Raw genomic sequence first — 21,470 nt, 5'->3', positions numbered from 1 at the left:
GACTATTTTTTACCTTAAAATAAGCAATAAAAAAGGAAGCATATATGGAAAAAAGAGTTACTAAATTTAGGTAAAATTTGTTTTTATTATACCGGTTTCTCTGTATTTAAAAAAAAGATAAAAAATAAATAAAAATCACTCGATTACTTAAACACTACACAAATAACAAAAACATACAAATTATTCCTGAACACAGAGGGCAGAAGAGGGAAATTTTCCAAATTTGTTATATAAAGCCAACATTATGTTGACTTCAGATCTGACATAATATGGAATTTATAAATCAGTTGTATTAATAATTGTTATGCTGAAAGCCTAAATAAAACTAACAGGTAAAATCAAGTTTGACAGAATAATATAATCATGCCTACATTCCTAGAATGAACTGTTTTTGGAATTCATCTGTGAAACTGTTTATGCCTGGCACTTTTTGGGAAAGTAGCTCTTTGATAAGATTTTCAGTTTCTTCCAGAATTATTGGCCTCAAATCAAAAGCTGTTAATCATGCTTGATGATGAAGCACTAGTGTATTCCCATTATAGATAGAGACAGGATAAGGAAATTCACTATTGCTCTTATTATTTACCGCTATTCTGGAAGTCAGTCAAATAGACAAACAGAATGAACTAAAATACATAAATATTGGAGAGGAGGCAAAATAGTCATGATTTATACCTTGACACCCCAAGAAAATTAACTGAAAAAGAATTAGAAACTATAGTAGAGTTTAGTTAGGTTGTTAGTTATGGAACTTACATACTAAAAATCATAGTTTAATGTATTCAACAAAATTTTTTTTTCAGGCAAGTCACTTTATTTATTTATTTACATATACATGTATCTATTCTTTTTCAAATTCTTTTTGCACTTAGGTTGTTATAGAAAAAATATTTCTTGAATGCCCTTAAAAGCAATAGCTTTTAGAAAATGTAGTGAAAGAAAAGATCCCATTTACTATACCATCAAAAAAAATAAAATACCTAGGGAAAAAACCAAGAAGAAATCTGCCAGGTCTGTTTTAAGAAAACTTTAAAACTATACTCCTGTAAGAGTATGGGCATGTAAGAAAAAAAAAAAATCAGAAGACATTTCATTCTTGGATTGGAAGGTTCAGTATTACAAATGATAAAAGTTTTTCCAAAATTAGTCCATAAATTCATTATATTCCCAATCAGAATAACAGCCAAATTCTCTTTTGGAACTTGACAAAAGTAATCAGAAGTTCTTCTGGAAAAATTTATGAGAATTGCCAGGAAAAACTGAAGAGTTATGAGTGTGAATAGATCCAACAGATTTTAAATGTATTAAAGAGCCATAGTAATCCAGACAATGTGACAGTTGGGACTAAAATTCAGATCTTTAGAATCTGGGCTCTAGCACATTTTTTTTTTTTTAACCTTGAATTTGGAAATAATTTCAAATTTGTAAAAAGTTGCAAAAATAGAGTACAAAGAATATTCATATACTCTTTACCCATTCACCTATCGTTAACATATACCTTATTGTTCAGCACTCTATTTTTATTTATTTATTTTTTTAAAAATATTTATTTATTTATTTTGGCTGCTCTGGGTCTTAGTTGTGGCATTTGGGATCTTTAGGTGCGGCATGCAGACTCTTAGTTGTGGCATGCGTTCAGGATCTAGTTCCCCAACCAGGAATCGAACCCAGGCCCCCTGCATTGGGAGTGCAGAGTCTTACCCACTGGACCACGAGGAAGTCCCTCAGCCCTCTATTTTTAGATTGCCTCTTCTCTCTTACTCATTTATTTGTCCTGATTCCAAATGATTATTCCTTCATTTGACAAATAAAAAATTTGCTTGATTAAATATCACCAGATGTCCCTTTCTATTCATTCTCTTGTTTCTGGTTTCTTTCTTTTTTTTTTTTTTTTTTAATAAATTTATTTATTTATTTTTGGCTGCATTGGGTCCTCATTGCTGCACACAGGCTTTCTCTTGTTGGGGCGAGGAGGGGCTACTCTTCATTGTGGTGTGTGGGCTTCTCATTGGGGTGGCTTGTCTCTGTTGCAGAGCAAAGGCTAGAGGTGTGCAGGCTTCAGTAGTTGTGGCTCACAGGCTCTAGAGTGCAGGCTCAGTAGTTGTGGCACACAGGCTTAGTTGCTCCATGGCATGTGGGATCTTCCCGGACCAGGGCTCGAACCTGTGTCCCCTGCATTGGCAGGCGAATTCTTAACCACTGTACCACCAGGGAAGTCCCTCTTGTTTCTGTTTTAAGAACCCTTTTCATTCTGATTATTTCCATTTCCTCCTCTGATATTTTTTTAAAGGGTATTGGAATATTTTAGCATATAGTCAGAGGGCTTTGTGGCTTGATTTTTATATCCTCATCATTCCATAACTAATCATTCTAGAAAATTGTTTTTGTACTGTTTTGTGTTAAGTAGCTGAAGAATCCTTGGGAGTTAAATTGCTCATTGAGTTTACAAAACTAGCCTCCCTCTTCCTATATCATGGGATTCCAGTCTGTTGGTGGTTTTCCTGAGTCAGATGGCCTCAGTACACTGAATTTAGTCCTGAACTAACCTGATCTTCTTGGATTTCTTTGGCTTTCTAATTAGATTCCAAAGGTAGTTGGTCATTCAGTCTTATTCTGAAGGTAAATCTGGATATTCTGCAATGACTCTAGATCTGATTCATGATCTAGATGTGAGAGAAGGACACTTATGGCTAGCATATAACTAATCAATTGCCACCCAACAGTCCTTTGTACTTCGCATTTGTTTCATCTCTGCTTTGGTGAATGTGAAATCCATACTCTGCCAGGCGTGTGGCATTGTGCCAACCATAATAGGGATTTACCAAATGTAATTAGACATGGCTGATACTAATCAGCCCATCATCCAGCATTTGGCAGTATCTCTTAAAGTGTATTTAAGAGAAGTTTCTTTCTAGTCCTGCAGTACATTTCTGGGTTAATTTTTAAGGTTTTTTAAAATCTATTTTGATTATCACCCTTTTGTTCCCTCTAATGGACCTTCTTATTTTCTAAGCTATAAATGATTTATTTTAAAGTTTCTTCTGTACTTGGACTTCCCTGCTGGCGCAGTGGTTAAGAATCTGCCTGCCAGTGCAGGGGACATGGGTTCTATCCCTGGTCCGGGAAGATCCCACATGTCCTGGAAAAACTAAGCCTGTGCACCACAACTACTGAGCCTGCGTTCTGGAGCCCGTGAGCCACAACTACTGAGCCCACGCTCCACAATTCCTGAAGCCCGTGTGCTTTAGGGCCCGTGCTCCACAACAAGAGAAGCCACCACAATGAGAAGCCCGCATGCTGCAATGAAGAGTAGCCCCTGCTCGCCACAACTAGAGAAATCCCGCGTGCAGCAACGAAGACCCAACACAACCAAAAAATAAATTAAAAAAAAAAAAGTTTCTTCTGTACTTACCAGACCTCTTCTGAAGAACTTAGCCTCTGATTGATACAGTATGGAAGTAATGAGTAGATTCTCTTAACTCTTTAATTCAGACTACTTTTCTGAGGAATTGAAAGGAAATATTGAGCTAAAAAAGGTAAGAAATAGGAACATAGTGGATTAATATTGCTCTTAGTACCTTTGGCACTCTATTTTCTCTCTCTCTAGCAAAAGCTTCTGAGCAAAATCTCCAGAGGAAAGGTGACATATTGAGGAGATGGTAGAAATTAAAATAATAAAGCATTGGGGAGTGAGAAAGAATAGATGCAAAAGAATAAATGTGTAGGTTAATGTTTTCGTCACCACAGAATAAAATACAGTTCATTAGTACGGTCTATAGCAGGCAGGTTAAAATTGAATATTAAAAGCATTGTACTGAATTTCTAGTGGATTGTGTGTGTGTGTGTGTGTGTGTGTGTGTCTTAAAGAGCTACTATGTTTCTTTTCCTGCTTACTGCTTTGTTTAAACATCTTATTGGGCTGTAACTTGCATAATGTATTAAAGAATTCACCCATTTAAAGTATAACTTCAGTGCTTTTTTAACATGTACTTCATTCTTTTTTTTATGACCAAATAATATTCCATTGTATGGATTACATACCATTTTATTTATCCGTTCTTCAGTTTATGGAAATTTAGGTCGTTTCCACTTTCTGGCTATTATGAGTAATGCTGCTACAAATATTTGTGTACAAGTTTTTGTGCAGATATATGTTTTCATACTTCTTGGATAGATATCTAGGAGTAGAATTGCTGGGTCATATGGTAACTATACTTAACATTTTGAGCATCTCTCAGACTTTTCCAAATTGAACCATTTTACATTTCCACCAGCAGTGCATAGGGTTCAAATATCTCCACATCCTGGCCAATACTTATTGTTATCTCCCTTTTTGATTATAGACACCTTAGCAAGTATGAAGAGGTATCTCATTGTGGTTTTGATTTGCATTTCCATAATGGTTTATGACATAAAGCATTTAAATGTGTTTTTTTTTAGCTAATTGGTTTGAACAAGCCTTTTATTAAGGAAGTTGTATTTTGTAATGAAATTAACATTTTTCCCCCCCATGGGAGTCAAAAGCCCAGATTTTAGTCTTGCTTTTTATATCTGTTTAGAGGTTCTTTGACCTTGGATGGGACCTTTATCTTTTAAATGCCTTTAATTTTCTGCCTTAACAGAGTGGCTATAAGGATCAGTTGAAATAAATTAGTGAGAAAAGTTTTTGTCAGCTGGAGGGGATAACCACTCCCTATAACTCATTGTTCTCTGATGATATAATTATTCAGGCAGGGAAGAACATTCATAATGAAGAGCATCATAAAGGAGACCTCTGTGGTTTTGCCTTCTTGCATTTCTGTCATCTGTAGCACCAACTTGGCCACAAGGAGTTAAGCTAAACCGATGTGAATAGCAGCATCTTGAGTTGAAGTTAAATTCATTCCTGGAGGATGGTGTAAATGAACTCATTGAAATTATTGCTATAAATTAATAACATTATCTTTCTCATCCACTTACTTGTATACAACATTGGTAGTATGTTTTTCTATACTTTCTTGCAGAACTTACGCTGTCCGTTGAATGAAGAGGTAATTGACCAAGCCAGGAAAATATTCCCTTCAGTGATAAAATACATTGTAGAAATGACTGTATGGGAAGAGGAAAAAGAACTGCCTCCTCAACTCCAGATAAGGTGGGGGATTTTTTAAAAGGGAGAAGTTTTCATGATGGTTATTTATATTGCAAAACGGGTGTTTGAAAAATGTCTTTGTTGTTATTTACTGCTTTAACTTAACTATCATTATGAAGATTTTATAGAGAATTGCCTTATTGAAATACTTCCAAAATGCCCATTTATATGAGACGGTCTCTTAAGACACTATACAGAAGTTAAGCCAAAGGAAGAGCCTAATCAGGAGCTTCAGATTTTTAAGAAAACACATTTTGGGGGTCTTGTTCTAAATGATTTACAAGGTCCTAGCAGCCATTCATCCCAGTAGGGAGTAAATTGCCCAGTGTGATACTGGCCTGGACCAACTTCCAGGTTCTCTGAGAGGTTTGTGAACAAAGGTGGGGACTTCGGAATACTGTGTCTCCCTTTAGTCCAAGTCTTTAGCTATTTTCTTGATCAGAAGTTTTGATGGGGGCCACATTCACAGAAAAATAGACGAGATGAAAAGGCAGAGGGCTATGTACCAGATGAAGGAACAAGATAAAACCCCAGAAAAACAACTAAATGAAGTGGAGATAGGCAACCTTCCAGAAAAAGAATTCAGAATAATGATAGTGAAGGTGATCCAAGACCTTGGAAAAAGAATGGATGCAGAGATCGAGAAGATGCAAGAAATGTTTAACGAAGACCTAGAAGAATTAAAGAACAAATAAAAAGAGATGAACAGTACAATAACTGAAATGAAAACTACACTAGAAGGAATCAATAACAGAATAACTGAGGCAGAAGAACGGATAAGTGACCTGGAATACAGAATGGTGGAATTCACTGCTGTGGAACAGAATAAAGAAAAAAAGAATGAAAAGAAATGAAGACAACCTAAGAGACCTCTGGGACAACATTAAATGCAACAACATTTGCATTATAGGGGTCCCAGAAGGAGAAGAGAGAGAGAAAGGATCCGAGAAAATATTTGAAGAGATTATAGTCAAAAACTTCCCTAACATGGGAAAGGAAAGAGCCACCCAAATCCAGGAAAGGCAGAGAGTCCCATACAGGATAAACCCAAGGAGAAACACACTGAGACACATAGTAATCAAATTGGCAAAAATTAAAGACAAAGAAAAATTATTGGAAGCAGCAAGGGAAAAACAACAAATAACATACAAGGGAATTCCTATAAGGTTAACAGCTGATTTCTCAGCAGAAACTCTACAAGCCAGAAGAGAGTGGCATGATATACTTAAAGTGATGAAAGGGAAGAACCTACAACCAAGATTACTCTACCCAGCAAGGATCTCATTCACATTTGATGGAGAAATCAAAAGCTTTACAGACAAGCAAAAGCTAAGAGAATTCAGCACCACCAAACCAGCTCTACAACAAATGCTAAAGGAACTTCTCTAAGTGGGAAACACAAGAGAAGAAAAGGACCTACAAAAACAAACCCAAAACAATTAAGAAAATGGTCATAGGAACATGCATATCAATAATTACCTTAAATGTGAATGGATTAAATACTACAACCAAAAGACACAGGCTCGCTGAATGGATACAAAAACAAGACCCATACATACGCTGTCTACAAGAACCCACTTCAGACCTAGGGACACATACAGACTGAAAGTGAGGGGATGGAAAAAGATATTCCATGTAAATGGAAATCTAAAGAAAGCTGGAGTAGCAATACTCATATCAGATAAAATAGACTTTAAAATAAAGAATGTTATAAGAGACAAGGAAGGCCACTACATGATGATCAAAGGATCGATCCAAGAAGAAGATATAACAATTATAAATATATATGCACCCAACATAGGAGCACCTCAATACTTAAGGCAACTGCTAACAGCTCTAAAAGAGGAAATCGACAGTAACACAATAATAGTGAGGGACTTTAACACCTCATTAACACCAATGGACAGGCCATTCAAACAGAAAATTAATAAGGAAACCCAAGCTTTAAATGACACAATAGACCAGATAGATTTAATAGACATTTATAGGACATTCCATCCAAAAACAACAGATTACACTTTCTTCTCAAGTGCGCATGGAACATTCTCCAGGATAGATCACATCTTGGGTCACAAATCAAGCCTAAATAAATTTAAGAAAATTGAAATCATATCAAGCATCTTTTCTGACCACAACGCTATGAGATTAGAAATCAGTTATAGGGGAAAAAAACGTAAAAAGCACAAACACATGGAGGCTAAACACTATGTTGCTAAATAACCAAGAGATCACTGAGGAAATCAAAGCGGAAATCAAAAAATACCTAGAGACAAGTGACAATGAAAACACGATGATCCAAAACCTATGGGAGGCAGCAAAAGCAGTTCTAAGAGGGAAGTTTATAGCTATACAAGCCCACCTCAAAAACAAGTAACAATATAACATTACACCTAAAGGACCTAGAGAAAGAAGAACAAACCAAACCCAAAGTTAGCAGAAGGAAAGAAATCATAAAGATCAGAGCAGAAATAAATGAAATAGAAACAAAGAAAACAATAGCAAAGATCAATAGAACTAAAAGCTGGTTCTTTGAGAAGATAAACAAAATTGATAAACCATTAGCCAGACTCATCAAGAAAAAGAGGAAGAGGACTCAAATCAATAAAATTAGAAATGACAAAGGAGAAATCACAACTGACATGGCAGAAATACAAAGAATTATAAGAGATTACGACAAACAACTATGCCAATAAAATAGACAACCTAGAAGAAATGGACAAATTCTTAGAAAGGTATAACCTTCCAAGACTGAACCAGGAAGAAATAGAAAATATGAACAGACCAATCACAAGTAATGAAGTTGAAACTGTGATTAAAAATCTTCTAACAAACATCCAGGACCAGATGGTTTCACACGTGAATTTTGTCAGACATTTAGAGAAGAGCTAACACCCATCCTTCTCAAACTCTTCCAAAAAATAGCAGAGGAAGGAAAGCTCCAAAACTCATTCTATGAGGCCACCATCACCCTGATACCAAAACCAGACAAAGATACTACAAAAAAAGAAAATTACAGACCAATATCACTGATGAATATAGATGCAAAAATCCTCAACAAAATACTAGCAAACAGAATCCAAAAATACATAAAAGTGGGATTTATCCCAGGGATGCAAGGATACTTCAATATACGCAAATTAATCAATGTGATACAGCATATTAGCAAATTGAAGTGGAATCAAGTGGGATTTATCCCAGGGATGCAAGGATACTTCAATATACGCAATATATCCCAGGGATGCAAGGATATACGCAATATATCCCAGGGATGCAAGGATATACGCAATATATCCCAGGGATGCAAGGATACTTCAATATACGCAAATTAATCAATGTGATACAGCATATTAGCAAATTGAAGAATAAAAACCATATGATCATCTCAATAGATGCAGAAAAAGCTTGTGACAAAATTCAACACCACTTATGATAAATATTTTCCAGAAAGTGGGCATAGAGGGAACTACCTCAACATAATAAAGGCCATATACTACAAACCCACAGCAAACATCATTCTCAATGGTGAAAAACTGAAAGCATTTCCTCTAAGATGAGGAATGAGACAAGGATGTCCACCCTCACCACTATTATTCAACATAATTTTGGAAGTCCTAGCCAAGGCAATCAGAGAAGAAAAAGAAATAAAAGGAATACAAATTGGAAAAGAAGAAGTAAAACTGTCACCGTTTGCAGATGACATGATAGTATACATAGAGAATCCTAAAGATGCCACCAGAAAACTATTAGAGCTAATTAATGTATTTGGTAAAGTTGCAGGATACAACATTAATGCACAGAAATCTCTTGCATTCGTATACACATCATCCTATACAATGATTTTTCATCATTCCTTCAGATGATGAAAAATCTGAAAGAGAAATTAAGAAACACTCCCATTTACCATTGCAACAAAAAGAATAAAATACCTAGGAATAAACTGACATAGGGAGACAAAAGACCTGTATGCAGAAAACTATAAGGCACTGTTGAAAGAAATTAAAGATGATACCAAAAGATGGAGAGATATTCCATGTTCTTGGATTGGAAGAATCAATACTGTGAAAATGACTATACTACCCAAAGCAATCTACAGATTCAATGCAATCCTTGTCAAATTACCAATGGCATTTTTTACAGAACTAGAACAAAAAACCTTAAATTTTGTATGGAGATACAGAAGACCCCAAATAGCCAAAGCAGTCTTGAGGGAAAAAAGCAGAGCTGGAGGAATCAGACTCCCTGACTTCAGACTAGACTACAAAGCTACAGTAATCAAGACAATATGGTACTGGCACAAAAACAGAAACATAGATCAATGAAACAGGATAGAAAGCCCAGAGATAAACCCATGCAACCTATTGTCAACTAATCTATGACAAAGGAGGCAAGGATATACAATGGAGAAAAGAGAGTCTCTTCAATAAGTTGTACTGGGGAAACTAGACAGCTACATGTAAAAGAATGAAATTAGAACACTCCCTAACACCATACACAAAATTAAACTCAAAATGGATTAGAGACCTAAATGTAAGACTGGACACTGTAAAACTCTTAGAGGAAAACATAGGAAGAACACTCTTTGGCATAAATCACAGCGAGATCTTTTTTGATCCACCTCCTAGAGTAATGGAAATAAAAACAAAAATAAACAAATGGGACCTAATGAAACTTAAAAGCTTTTGCAAAGCAAAGGAAACTACACACAAGTCGAAAAGACAACCCTCAGAATGGGAAAACATACTCGTAGACAAATCAACAGACAAAGTATTAATCTCCAACATATATAAACAGCTCATGCAGCTCAATATTAAAAAAACAAACAACCCAATCCAAAAATGGGCAGAAGACCTAAATAGACATTTCTCCAAAGAGGACATACAGGTGGCTAAGAAGCACATGAAAAGCTGCTCAATATCACTAATCATTAGAGAAATGCAAATCAAAACTACAATGAGGTATCACCTGATACCAGTCAGAATGGGCATCATCAGAAAATCTACAAACAACAAATGCTGGAGAGGGTGTGGAGAAAAGGCGGCCCTCTTGCACTGTTGGTGGGAATGTAAATTGATACAGCCACTATGGAGAACAGTATGGAGGTTCATTAAAAAACTGAAAATAGAATTACCATATGACCCAGCAATCCCACTACTGGGCATATACCCAGAGAAAACCATAATTCAAAAAGACACATGCGCCCCAATGTTCAGTGCTGCACTATTTCCAGTAGCCAGGTTATGGAAGCAACCTAAATGCCCATCGACAGACGAATGGATAAAGAAGATGTGGTACCTATATGCAATGGAATATTACACAGCCATAAAAAGGAACGAAATTGGGTCATTTGTGGAGACGTGGGTGAATCAAGAGACTATCATAGAGAGTGAAGTAAGTCAGAAAGAGAAAAACAAATATGGTATATTAACGCATATCTGTGGAACCTAGAAAAATGATAGAGATGAACCGGTTTGCAGGGCAAAAATAGAGACACAGATGTAGAGAACAAACGTATGGACACCAAGGGGGGAAAGCAGCTGGGAGTGGGGGAATGGTGTGATGAATTGGGAGATTGGGATTGACATGTATTCACTGATGTGTATAAAATGGATGACTAATAAGAACTTGCTGTATAAAAAAATAAAATTAAATTTAAAAAAAAAAGAAAAGAAAAAGAAGAAAAAGAAAAGAAGATATTTTGATGGAGGTTCCCTTGTGGTGCAGTGGTTAACAATCCACCTGCCAATGCAGGGGACATGGATGTGAGCCCTGGTCCAGGAAGATCCCACATGCCGTGGAGCAACTAAGCCCATGTGCCACAACTACTGAGCCTGCACTTTATTTTTTTTATTTTTATTTTTTGGTATGCTGGCCTCTCACTGTTGTGGCCTCTGCCGTTGTGGAGCACAGGCTCCGGACGCGCAGGCTCAGCGGCCACGGCTCAGGGGCCAGCCGCTCCGCGGCACGTGGGATCTTCCCAGACCGGGGCATGAACCCGTGTCCCCTGCATCGGCAGGTGGACTCTCAACCACTGCGCCACCAGGGAAGCCCTGAGCCTGCACTTGAGATCCCATGTTCCACAACTACTGAAGCCCGTGCGCCTAGAGCCCATGCACTGGAACAAGAGAAGCCAACGCAACGAGAAGCCTGCACACTGCACCAAAGATCCAACGCAGCCAAAAATACATAAATTAATTAATTTTAAAAAATTTAAAATATTTGATGGTAGGAATAAGGAGATAGCCCTTTGCCCTGTGCTTTGGGATCTAGATTTATTTCAGGTGTAGGGATTTAACAGTTTTTTGTGGTTTTTCTTCGGTACGCGGGCCTCTCACTGTTGTGGCCTGTCACGTTGCGGAGCACAGGCTCCGGACGCGCAGGCTGAGCGGCCATGGCTCACAGGCCCAGCCACTCCGCGGCATGTGTGATCTTTCCAGACTGGGGCACGAACCCGTGTCCCCTGCATCGGCAGGCGGACTCTCAACCACTTCGCCACCAGGGAAGCCCCAACAGTTGTTTTTTAAAAGTTTATTTATTATTTATTTTTGTCCGCATTGGGTCTTCGTTGCCGCCCGCGTGCTTTCTCCAGTTGCGGCGAGCAGGGGCTGTTCTTCGTTGAGGTGCGTGGGCTTCTCATTGCAGTGGCTTCTCTTTGTTGCGGAGCACAGACTCTAGACGCATGGGCTTCAGTAGTTGTGGCTTGCGGGCTCCGTAGTTGTGGCTCGTGGGTTCTAGAGCGCAGCCTCAGTAGTTGTGGCACACGGGCTTAGTTGCTCTGCGGCATGTGGGATCTTCCCGTACCAGGGCTCGAACCCATGTCCCCTGCATTGGCAGGCAGATTCTTAACCCCTGCGCCACAAGGGAATTCCCTTAACAGTTTTTTTTAGCTAAAACCCAGCAATTTCTAACGACCATATGTCTTTTAGTGACAGTAATATTTGCTCTTAATTTACAAATGCAAAAGAGAATTCTAGACCTGATATGAAATACAGTTTGGGGCTTGTAGGAATTTTTCTACCTGAGTAATATAGGAGTTTCACAAACCTAAGTACAGTTTTTTTAGTTTATTGGGTGTATTTGTATTATTCTATGAGAGAGAATTAAGAATTTCAATTTTTAAAAACATTAAATGTATTGTTTTGACTTTTGCTGGGCCATAAACTGTTTATAAAAATAACGATCATCAGCGATTGTGTCCACAAAGGTTTTAATTTCAGATATTTTGATAGCATCAGTTAAATGCTTTAAGAAACTTTGTGTTGGTAAACATAGTACTAGCAATATGCCTGTCTAAAAAGGGTGGGTTGCTTGAGTGTGGTCATGTGTGTAGACCGCACTGGACTTCAAATTCACAGATCTGAGTTCTAATTCTCACTGCTTATTGGCTTTGGGACCATAGAGAAGTCTTTTTGAGCCTCTATTTCCTAAGGTATAAGAGGCCTGAGAAAAGCTGCCTCTTAGAGTTATGAGGATCAATTGAGTATTAGTGAAAGGTTATTATAAACTGTTTAAAACTGATAATAACTTCTGACATTTGTGTAGCCCATGACAGCCATTTTCACGTATTTTATAAGATCCTCACACCACTCTCAAATGTAGATATTATACTCTTCTTAGAGGTGGAAAAGCTACTGTCATCTCAGCAAGATTAAATGCTTAAGTGATTTGTCTAAGGCCTCTCAGTCAAATGGTAGTTCTGGCACTTTAAATCTATATACCTTTTTAAAAAAAACTTAAATGTGCTATAAAACCAGTATCACTTAAAATAAATAGAAGGTAAAAACAAAAATAAGTTAAATAAAAACTAAATGTTAATAAAATCTGTCTGTCATTGCCTGCTTGAAGGTTCTGAGCCTGAGGCCTGTCTCCTTTTGTCAAAGTGGGAGATTAGCAAGATTTAAGAATGGTGTTAAAGACATACTGCCACTTACTGAGAATAATATTTTAATTCTGAAAGTTAGAAAAATTGGGGGACAAACATCGAAAAGGTAATACTTTTGTCAGGGTTTTTAAATTTTATGGCACTGTACCACTTAAAATCACCTCCTATACTAGTATTACAGAGGTACTTTCCCATACGTAGGAAGCTACATGGTGCTGCTTCATCACATGGCATATATTATTTTAGCCTGTATTTCATGTTTTCCTTTGTTTATTTGTTGCAGTGTCTGAATATATATCTTTTTTTAAAAACAGAGAGAAAAATGATAGCTACTACTGTGTCCTTTTCAATGATGAACACCATTCATATGACCATGTCATATACAGTCTACAAAGAGCTCTTGACTGTGAGCTCGCAGAGGCACAGTTGCACACCACTGCCATAGACAAAGAGGTTCGTGTCATTTGAATTATTATGCTGTCTTCATCAGCTTCCTGGAAATTGGGTGTTGACTGGCCCTTGCCAAGTGCCTTAGTATTGTGTTAGGTACAACCATCCTCTTCATTTATCCTTTATAGCCTAAGTAAATTGGTTGAAACTTGATTTTTCTGTGTGTGTTTAACAGTTTAAGATGACTAATTTTCCTCTTTTGTTCTAAATAATTAGAAAGTTACTGAATATACTTGGCAAAGAGTAGTTAAGAATGTCAGCTCGGGCTTCCCTGGTGGCGCAGTGGTTGAGAGTCCGCCTGCCGATGCAGGGGACGCAGGTTTGTGCCCCGGTCCGGGAAGATCCCACATACCGCGGAGTGGCTGGGCCTGTGAGCCATGGCCGCTGAGCCTGTGCATCCGGAGCCTGTGCTCCGCAATGGGAGGGGCCACAACAGTGAGAGGCCCGTGTACCGCCAAAAAAAAAAAAAAAGAATGTCAGCTCAACCTCAGTCTGTTTCTATAATTATTGAATGAATGAATAAATGCATGAATTATGAGAAGTTGGTTAGTTAACATCATCTATTAAAACTATTTTTAGAATAATATTGATAGCATGGCTCAGCTTTTATTTAACACCCATCCAAAGCAAAATGTGTTCTTCGGGTATGCAGAAGGAACATTAACCTAATCCCTACCCTCAAGAGGAGGGTAAGATGGTAGAAGAAATATCATGGCACTAGTAATTAGCATTGTGATTCTAGGACTTGAGGAATCAATATCCTGGCCAAACCTCTAACCCACTAGTGGACCAAAAGTGTGATATGGAACACATGATGAAGAATTTTAAGTTTACTCATGAAAACTATCTAAGACATATAATAGGAGTTTAGTAAACCTAACTTATTATTATCTGATAGAAATAGAATATACTACAATAAGTAAATAATTGACATTCTTGCCAAGCAGGAAATCTAGAATCCTAAAGTATAGAAACTCTCCACTAGTGGTATTGAAAGTTCTGAAGCTACATAAAACTGCTAAACATTTATGTTTATCTTCTAGGTATTGTCAATCTTAGGACTTTTAGGCAGTCAACAAATGATTGATAATTAAGAGCTTATTGGGTCTTTGGGCTTTATATTACTTATTGATTGATTGGGATTGTCAATCTACTACCACCTAATTCTCATGTTTGTCTATAATTAGGGCCGTCGCGCTGTTAAAGCAGGTGCTTTTGCTGCTTGCCAGGAAGCAAAGGAAGATATAAAGGTAATTTTCTGAATTAGAGTCAAAAAGAGAATTTTAAGAGGAATGCACATTACAAGAGCCCAAGTAAAACAATTATATTGTTGAAGTGGTTTGACATCCTAAGTAAAGATAAGATTGGAGCATTTAGACCCAGAGATTTGGAACTGCAACAGTTATAGATTTCTTTTTTTGAAGAGTAGATTACTTAGTTAGAACAAAAATTTTAAAACTAGTTTGTTTTTAATATTCCTTTCATTTCTAGAGTCATTCAGAAAATGTCTCTCAACATCCACTTCATGTAGAAGTATTACACTCTGAGGTTATGGCTCATCAGAAATTTGCTTTGCGTCTGGGGTCCTGGATGAATAAAATTATGAGCTATTCAAGTAAGTATATAGCCTATTTTTCTTATTTTTCATAAACTATTGTCTTTTTAAATAGCCACAAATTTTAAAATGTCATTGAGTATAAAATAAAATGGTTTTTGTTTTTTTTTATACATTTTGCTTATTTTCAGGATTGCATTTCAGATGCTGTGAATAATGTTTCATTGGCTCTTGATTCTTTGATATTGACAGAATAATTCTTGATATCAAGTGTAGGATGATTACTGTTAGTTTTTTCATATGTTATTATAGGAAATGTACTTTTGGGAGAAAATACTTTAAGAATAAAAATTATATGACTTTTTTTGTTTGTAGGTGACTTCAGACAGATCTTTTGCCAAGCATGCCTTAGAGAAGAACCTGGCTCTGAGAATCCCTGTCTCATAAGCAGGTTAATGCTTTGGGATGCAAAGCTTTATAAAGGTAGGTAGATCTTTACTTGTGCTTCTTGCCATGAAGCAGAGGAATATTATGACCTTAAAGTGGAGTTTAATCTCTTTTGTTTATTAAATCAGTGAACTTGATAAGATATTATACTTTGAAGGTGAGGTTAACCAATCAATATGTATTCTGTGTTAAAACCCTGGGATATTGCCTTTTAATTATAGTGCCTTTTCATTTACTCAGAACCAGTAAAAAGAGTATGTATGCATTCATGCAGTAGTGCCATTATAAAAGCTATGTTAATTTTCATTTTTAAAATTTAAATGAAGAACCAAAAGTAAAAGGTGAGAGAAAGGTTAAAGGGGATGGAGAAGGGAAAGTACAGAGTAAGAGTAGTCTTTAGTGAAACAGAATGAAAAGGAATGGAGAAAGGTGGGAGAAGTAGGATGAAGTAAGGTACAGGAGTGAGAGGGGTACAGAAAAAGAGGGGAAAGGCATTACATGTATGTATTTTAAATTCTAGCTATTAAATATTAATGCAATAAATGCCACTAACATTTGAGTCCTTGAGGTCTATTAGCATGTGAAATATTTTTATAATATTCTGCCACTACTAATAGCTGGAATGTTTTTTTTGCCTTGGTGATACTCCTCCCACCTCCCTAAAAAATGATGTATAGGTGCCCGTAAGATCCTTCACGAATTGATCTTCAGCAGTTTTTTTATGGAGATGGAATACAAAAAATTCTTTGCTATGGAATTTGTGAAGGTAATTGCTCTTTATAAATAGATATCAATAAATAGAAATAGAAAACCATTTTTGTAAGTGAAATAATGGAAACAAAGGGGATAATTATGAAGCAAGAATTTAATTTTATAGTTCATTTCTCTGTCAAAAAGTTCATTTATTTTCACGTTTGGTAGTATGGAAACAGTAGTCTGAGAGAGGAGATAGGTGGAAAATGACCTATTGTTTGCCTAGAAAAAGCAGTAGGAAGTTATCACATTCATGAATACATTTATCTTTTCTAATCATTTGTTAGTAAAATTATAACAAGAGCAGTGACTAGCTGAAAGGCATAGCAGGGAAAAGGAACAGATATACATGCTAAAAGGAGGCAGATATCTGATGGGCAAGAGTTATACTTAACTATTTGAGGCTAGAATATAAAGATAAATCTTACAGCTTTTTAATATTGTTTTATTGATCTATTGTATATCCCTTATATTGTTATATTTTTTGTCTCTCTCTCTCTCAAGTTAGACTAGTTAGAACATGTACTTCTTTAACCTTCTGCTTTGCCTTATACAGAGGTATCCAGTAAATACTTGTTAGTTTACTCTGATTTTGAGTGGCAGGAAATTCTGTAAAACTTAGGACAGAGGTAGACCCAGGATGGAATTGGAAGCAGAGAGTTAAATAATGATTGTCATAGGCAAATGATACTATGGGATAAGATACCTGCACTTCCTGGATTTTATAAGTAGATTGTTAAAAGCAACTAAGACATTTGGTTTCTTTAAAGGTGATGACAACTCAAATTATCAACTCTATTCTTCTAAAACTCATTAGAGATAGAATATTGGACCATATCTGTGATCTGAAATGAAGTTTTTTCCTTATACAACAGCAGTTCTCCCTCCTTATATGATGTTTTTCTGTATACCATGGTTACCTCTTAAACTTTGTATGAATTCTAATGGTTGAAATTAAATATGTAGGTCAGGGATCTAACACTGTGCTTACATATAATAGATGCTTGATGCATGACTGGATGTATTATATTTTTGTTCTCCCAAGATATCAGGATTGATTTTCAGCTGGTATGCACCAGTATGTATAAGAAGTTATGTACAGCCAGCATCCATTCTGTTTAAGGCTGGGTTGAATCTGATGGTTGGTTTTCTGGGTCATATCAGCTTTTAAATACTTTCAATATAGTCCCTGCCCTATTCCATTGGAGTAAAATCTGCTAAAAATTGCCCCAGATTCTGTTTGAGAAAGTATATACTACACCTTTGCAGTCCTCTGTGATTTTTACGTGTGTGTGTGTGTGTGTGTGTGTGTGTGTGTGTTTGTTGTGTTTTTTAAAAATAGTTCTCAGTATCCAACTATGCTAGTTTGGGTAGCTGAATTCATATTCAGTCTTTTGTTATTCTCTTTCTAGTAAATTTTTGTTGACCATAGTATCTCCCCTTAATAAATAGGAGTTATAATACTTGCCATCTTATACATAGGAACAAATATAGCAGCTGTTAAAATTGGGATTTTAAAAGTTTTCAGTACTTATTTATAATTGCTTCTCCACTTATTGTTTTATCTTCCAGTATTATAAGCAGCTACAGAAAGACTATATCAGTGATGATCATGACAGAAGTATCTCTATAACTGCACTCTCAGTTCAGATGTTTACTGTTCCTACTTTGGTATGTATTAATTAGTCTTGGCAACCTTTCTGAGTAATATTTATTTTATTATTTAAGAATTTTAGTTAGTGTTGAATTGAATTAAAACAATTTCTGAGTCACTATGCTGGTCTAATTACACGTGGAAAATTGAATAATGCTTCAGTGGTATCTGCACGTGAAAATACTTTAATGATACCCAAGGGCTAGGTAATTTGTGGAGTGGGAGTGATGGCACTACCTTGGTCCAAAAGTGCTTATTCCTGCAGGTGAAACCTAGGGATGGTTTCTCAGTGTCTAGAGTAACTTAGGAACAGTGCCTTTTTAATACCAAAAATTTTTTTGTGTGCTATTCTCTTGTTCTTTAGGTTTTTTTTTTTTTAAATCATTGTTAGGGTGGGGGAATAGAGTAAGACAAAACAAAACAGGAGGAGAGTATAACTGTTGAGCATTTGCATGAGATGGAGCTGCATAGGCCTGGGAGGAGGAGGGTGGAGGATTCTGCTTCCTTTTTATCCTGCTACTTTTCCTGTTTCTTCTGGAAAGTTCCTACTTTCTCTTTTCAAAGGCCAGAGAAAAGAATGGGGAAGAGAAATTGGATTGCGATTAAGGGGGAGATGTCAGAATAGAAAATATATATGACAGAAGCCTGAAGTATATCTGTTTGTTCTGCTTTGCTCACTGTGTGATTAACAGTGGTAAACATTCATGTAAATGAATGTTACACAGATACTGTGTAACCTGTGTAATGGGCTTGGGGTGTTCAGATAGGTGTTTTCTAGTTGCTGAGGAGTAGGGAATTTTTACTTTTAGAAAATAATTTCTCAGAAATTGCTATCCTGTGAGACTAAGGAGTATGTTTGATGCTCAACAAACATTTATTAAAAATGATTTACCAACCAAATGAATAAATAAGTAAAGTCCATACTATAATGAGTTAATACTAAAGACAATATTCTTCACATGTTCTGCAGGCTCGACATCTTATTGAAGAGCAAAATGTTATCTCTGTCATCACTGAAACTCTGCTGGAAGTTTTGCCTGAGTACTTGGATAGGAACAATAAATTCAACTTCCAGGGTTATAGCCAGGACAAATTGGGAAGAGTATATGCAGTAATATGTGATCTAAAGTAAGTTGTTCGAGTAAAAAGGTGAGGGTACCTGTTAAACACAGTTGTGTTTATTCTGTCCTATATATAAACATCTGATCCTTTTGGTTATCTTGGAATCTTTATAATGATGGCAAGGACAAAGAACTGTTACTGTGATGTCAATAAATGTTTTAAGTGAAGGCTTCTAATAGCGTTAAAATCAGGTCAATAAAGAAGGTACTGAGGAAGGGCTTCTCACAGGAACTTAGGGTCTCTTGGGGTCACCAAATGAATCTCCATCATGGTCACCATACCTTCCACTCACTTCCACTCATGTATTTTGGTTCTGCCCCTCTTGCATAGTCTCTTTGTGCTTAGTTTCAGATGATCTTGTTGATGTGAATTTTTTTAACTCCTTTTTCATACATATGACCAAGTATTCATCAGGGGTTTCTTAAGTTTTTCTCCCTGAAGAAATGGAGTTTCCTTTTAAAGTAAAGTTGGAATCATATGATAGGTCACATTTGGGATCATTGGACCTAAAAGGAAATAAATTTCTAATTTTTTTAGAAATAGATGGTGACTACTATAAGGATTATGCTGTATAAAGTATTCAATAAATCATAAACTTAATTATTTTAAGAATATATTAAGACAAAATATGTTTCATTTAGTTCACTATTAAAAAAAGAGCTCTAAGATATATATGATTACTTATTCTAGTCCCTACGTGAATAAAATCATTCTAATTTTGTCCACTTCTTCTAGTGACCATGTAAAGTATAGAGAGCTGGAAACAAGTTTCTAAACCAACCTAGAAATAGTTTACTCTAGTTAGAAAAATACATTTGACAGATTTCTGGAACTATGCATTGGATCCTTGATATTACTCAGAAAAATGTTTTCAGACCCTTTCAAATTCTGCAATTTCTAAACATGATTATGACATGTAATTCTTTCTTTAAAGTTCAGTAAATCGTTATGTTATCATATCTTCAAGTTGAGATGGTGATGAGTTCAGTAGTGAATTGCCATTTAGCCAGTGTGATTCACAAATTATGCATAATTTACAATATGCAAAACAAACAAAAAATATACAAAAACTCCAAATGGCAGTACTTAAAGTTTAGTGTTAAATCAGTGTATTTATCATTCCTTTGGTCTACTGTATAGGAAAAATCTCTTTCTGTGGTTCTCATTACTCTGAAGTATTCTTATAACAGAGTTATTTTTCTATCCAGAGAAGTGCATAATCACATCATTGTTTTGTCTTATTTTATTTTGTGGATCTCTGACTATAATTATTCTCTGTGGTAAATAATTTAGAGTTAATGCATCCCTAGATACTTACCCCTATGGTAAAACTTTAGGGTCCCTGGTTGGGAAGGTAATTTTAAAGTTTTCCCACTCATCTGATGCTCACAACTGCTCTCCTACATCCTTACATAAGTAGAGATATCTCTAATGACAAGGAGAAGGGAAAATTAATGTCTTTTGAGGACCTGATTAGCAGATATTGTGTTAGACTTCTCGTGTAATTCACTCTCACAAGGGTCCTGTGTTATTTATTAGTAACTGCTATGTGCTAAGAAGCTTTACTTATTTTACTTCATTTTATTCTTGCAACATTCTCATAAGGTAGGTGATATCTTTATTTGTAGATTATAATTATTTGCCTAAGGTCACAAAACTAGTAAGTTGCAGAATTTGGATTTGAACCTAACGCTATTTATCTGTAATACTCATGTTCCTTTCACTACATTATGTAGCTTCACAGACTACATAAACAACAACAAAGCCTTCTCTGAAACCTGGCCTAAAGCACCAATCAGATATACCCTTCATTTAACAAATAATTACTGAACCCCATTTCTCAGTCTCTCATTGTAGAAATTTTGTAGTCATTCTTATTATTTCCCCATATACTTACTCATTCACCACTTCTTCCTGAAGCCCTGCTTATTTTTAAATCAGTTAGAAATAACCACAAATACTTAATGCCTTTTAACTGTTTCTAGAATAAAGTACAGATTCTTCCAGAATTTGTAGCTCTTCATAGTCTCACTTTATATACTACTTATCTGACTGTACCTCAGCATGAAATAAGTTTATTGGTCCTAGCAGAAGCTCTGTTCAGCCTGCCTCAGGAAATTTTCACTCTCTCAAAGCAGTGCATTCTAACCCTTGAGTAGCCCCTTCCAACTTTTAGAAAGTTTATTTTATATTGAAATCTGTCTTTGTAGCTTTCATTATGTGGCTCTAGCTCACCCTTTGTCCATTCAGAGCAACTCAGTGCTCATTTAACTTGACGTATTTGAAGACAGCAGGCATATCTGACAACTCTTTTTTATGTTAAGTTGCATCATTTTCTTTAAATATACCCATTTCATATTTAAAATTCCTTCTACATTATTGTCCTTCGCTACTGAAGCTGTTTTAGTTGACTGTGTACCACTTAAGGTATATGCCAAGAAATGAACACAGTACTCTGAGGTCTGTGTAGTAGAAGGAA

The 21,470-nt window shown here is 36.1% G+C and overlaps 1 protein-coding gene across 4 annotated transcripts in view; it reads left to right on the top strand.

Moving 5' to 3' along the window:
• UBR1 (ubiquitin protein ligase E3 component n-recognin 1) overlaps positions 1 to 21,470 on the top strand; it is a 167,712-nt gene that overhangs the window by 61,183 nt on the left and 85,059 nt on the right. For all 4 annotated transcript variants that reach the window (XM_067744775.1, XM_067744786.1, XM_067744769.1 and 1 more), the window contains 8 exons: positions 5,004 to 5,134; positions 13,325 to 13,463; positions 14,648 to 14,710; positions 14,952 to 15,075; positions 15,391 to 15,498; positions 16,140 to 16,228; positions 17,788 to 17,886; positions 18,840 to 18,997. In XM_067744775.1, coding sequence (XP_067600876.1) covers positions 5,004 to 5,134; positions 13,325 to 13,463; positions 14,648 to 14,710; positions 14,952 to 15,075; positions 15,391 to 15,498; positions 16,140 to 16,228; positions 17,788 to 17,886; positions 18,840 to 18,997 — 911 coding nt within the window. The remainder of the gene's footprint in view (positions 1 to 5,003; positions 5,135 to 13,324; positions 13,464 to 14,647; positions 14,711 to 14,951; positions 15,076 to 15,390; positions 15,499 to 16,139; positions 16,229 to 17,787; positions 17,887 to 18,839; positions 18,998 to 21,470) is intronic.

Source organism: Pseudorca crassidens, chromosome 1 (assembly GCF_039906515.1).
Source record: "Pseudorca crassidens isolate mPseCra1 chromosome 1, mPseCra1.hap1, whole genome shotgun sequence".
NCBI classification, from domain to species: Eukaryota; Metazoa; Chordata; class Mammalia; order Artiodactyla; family Delphinidae; genus Pseudorca; species Pseudorca crassidens.
The sequence above is the reverse complement of the archived record's forward strand: the minus strand, read 5'-3'. Positions and strand labels throughout refer to the sequence as shown.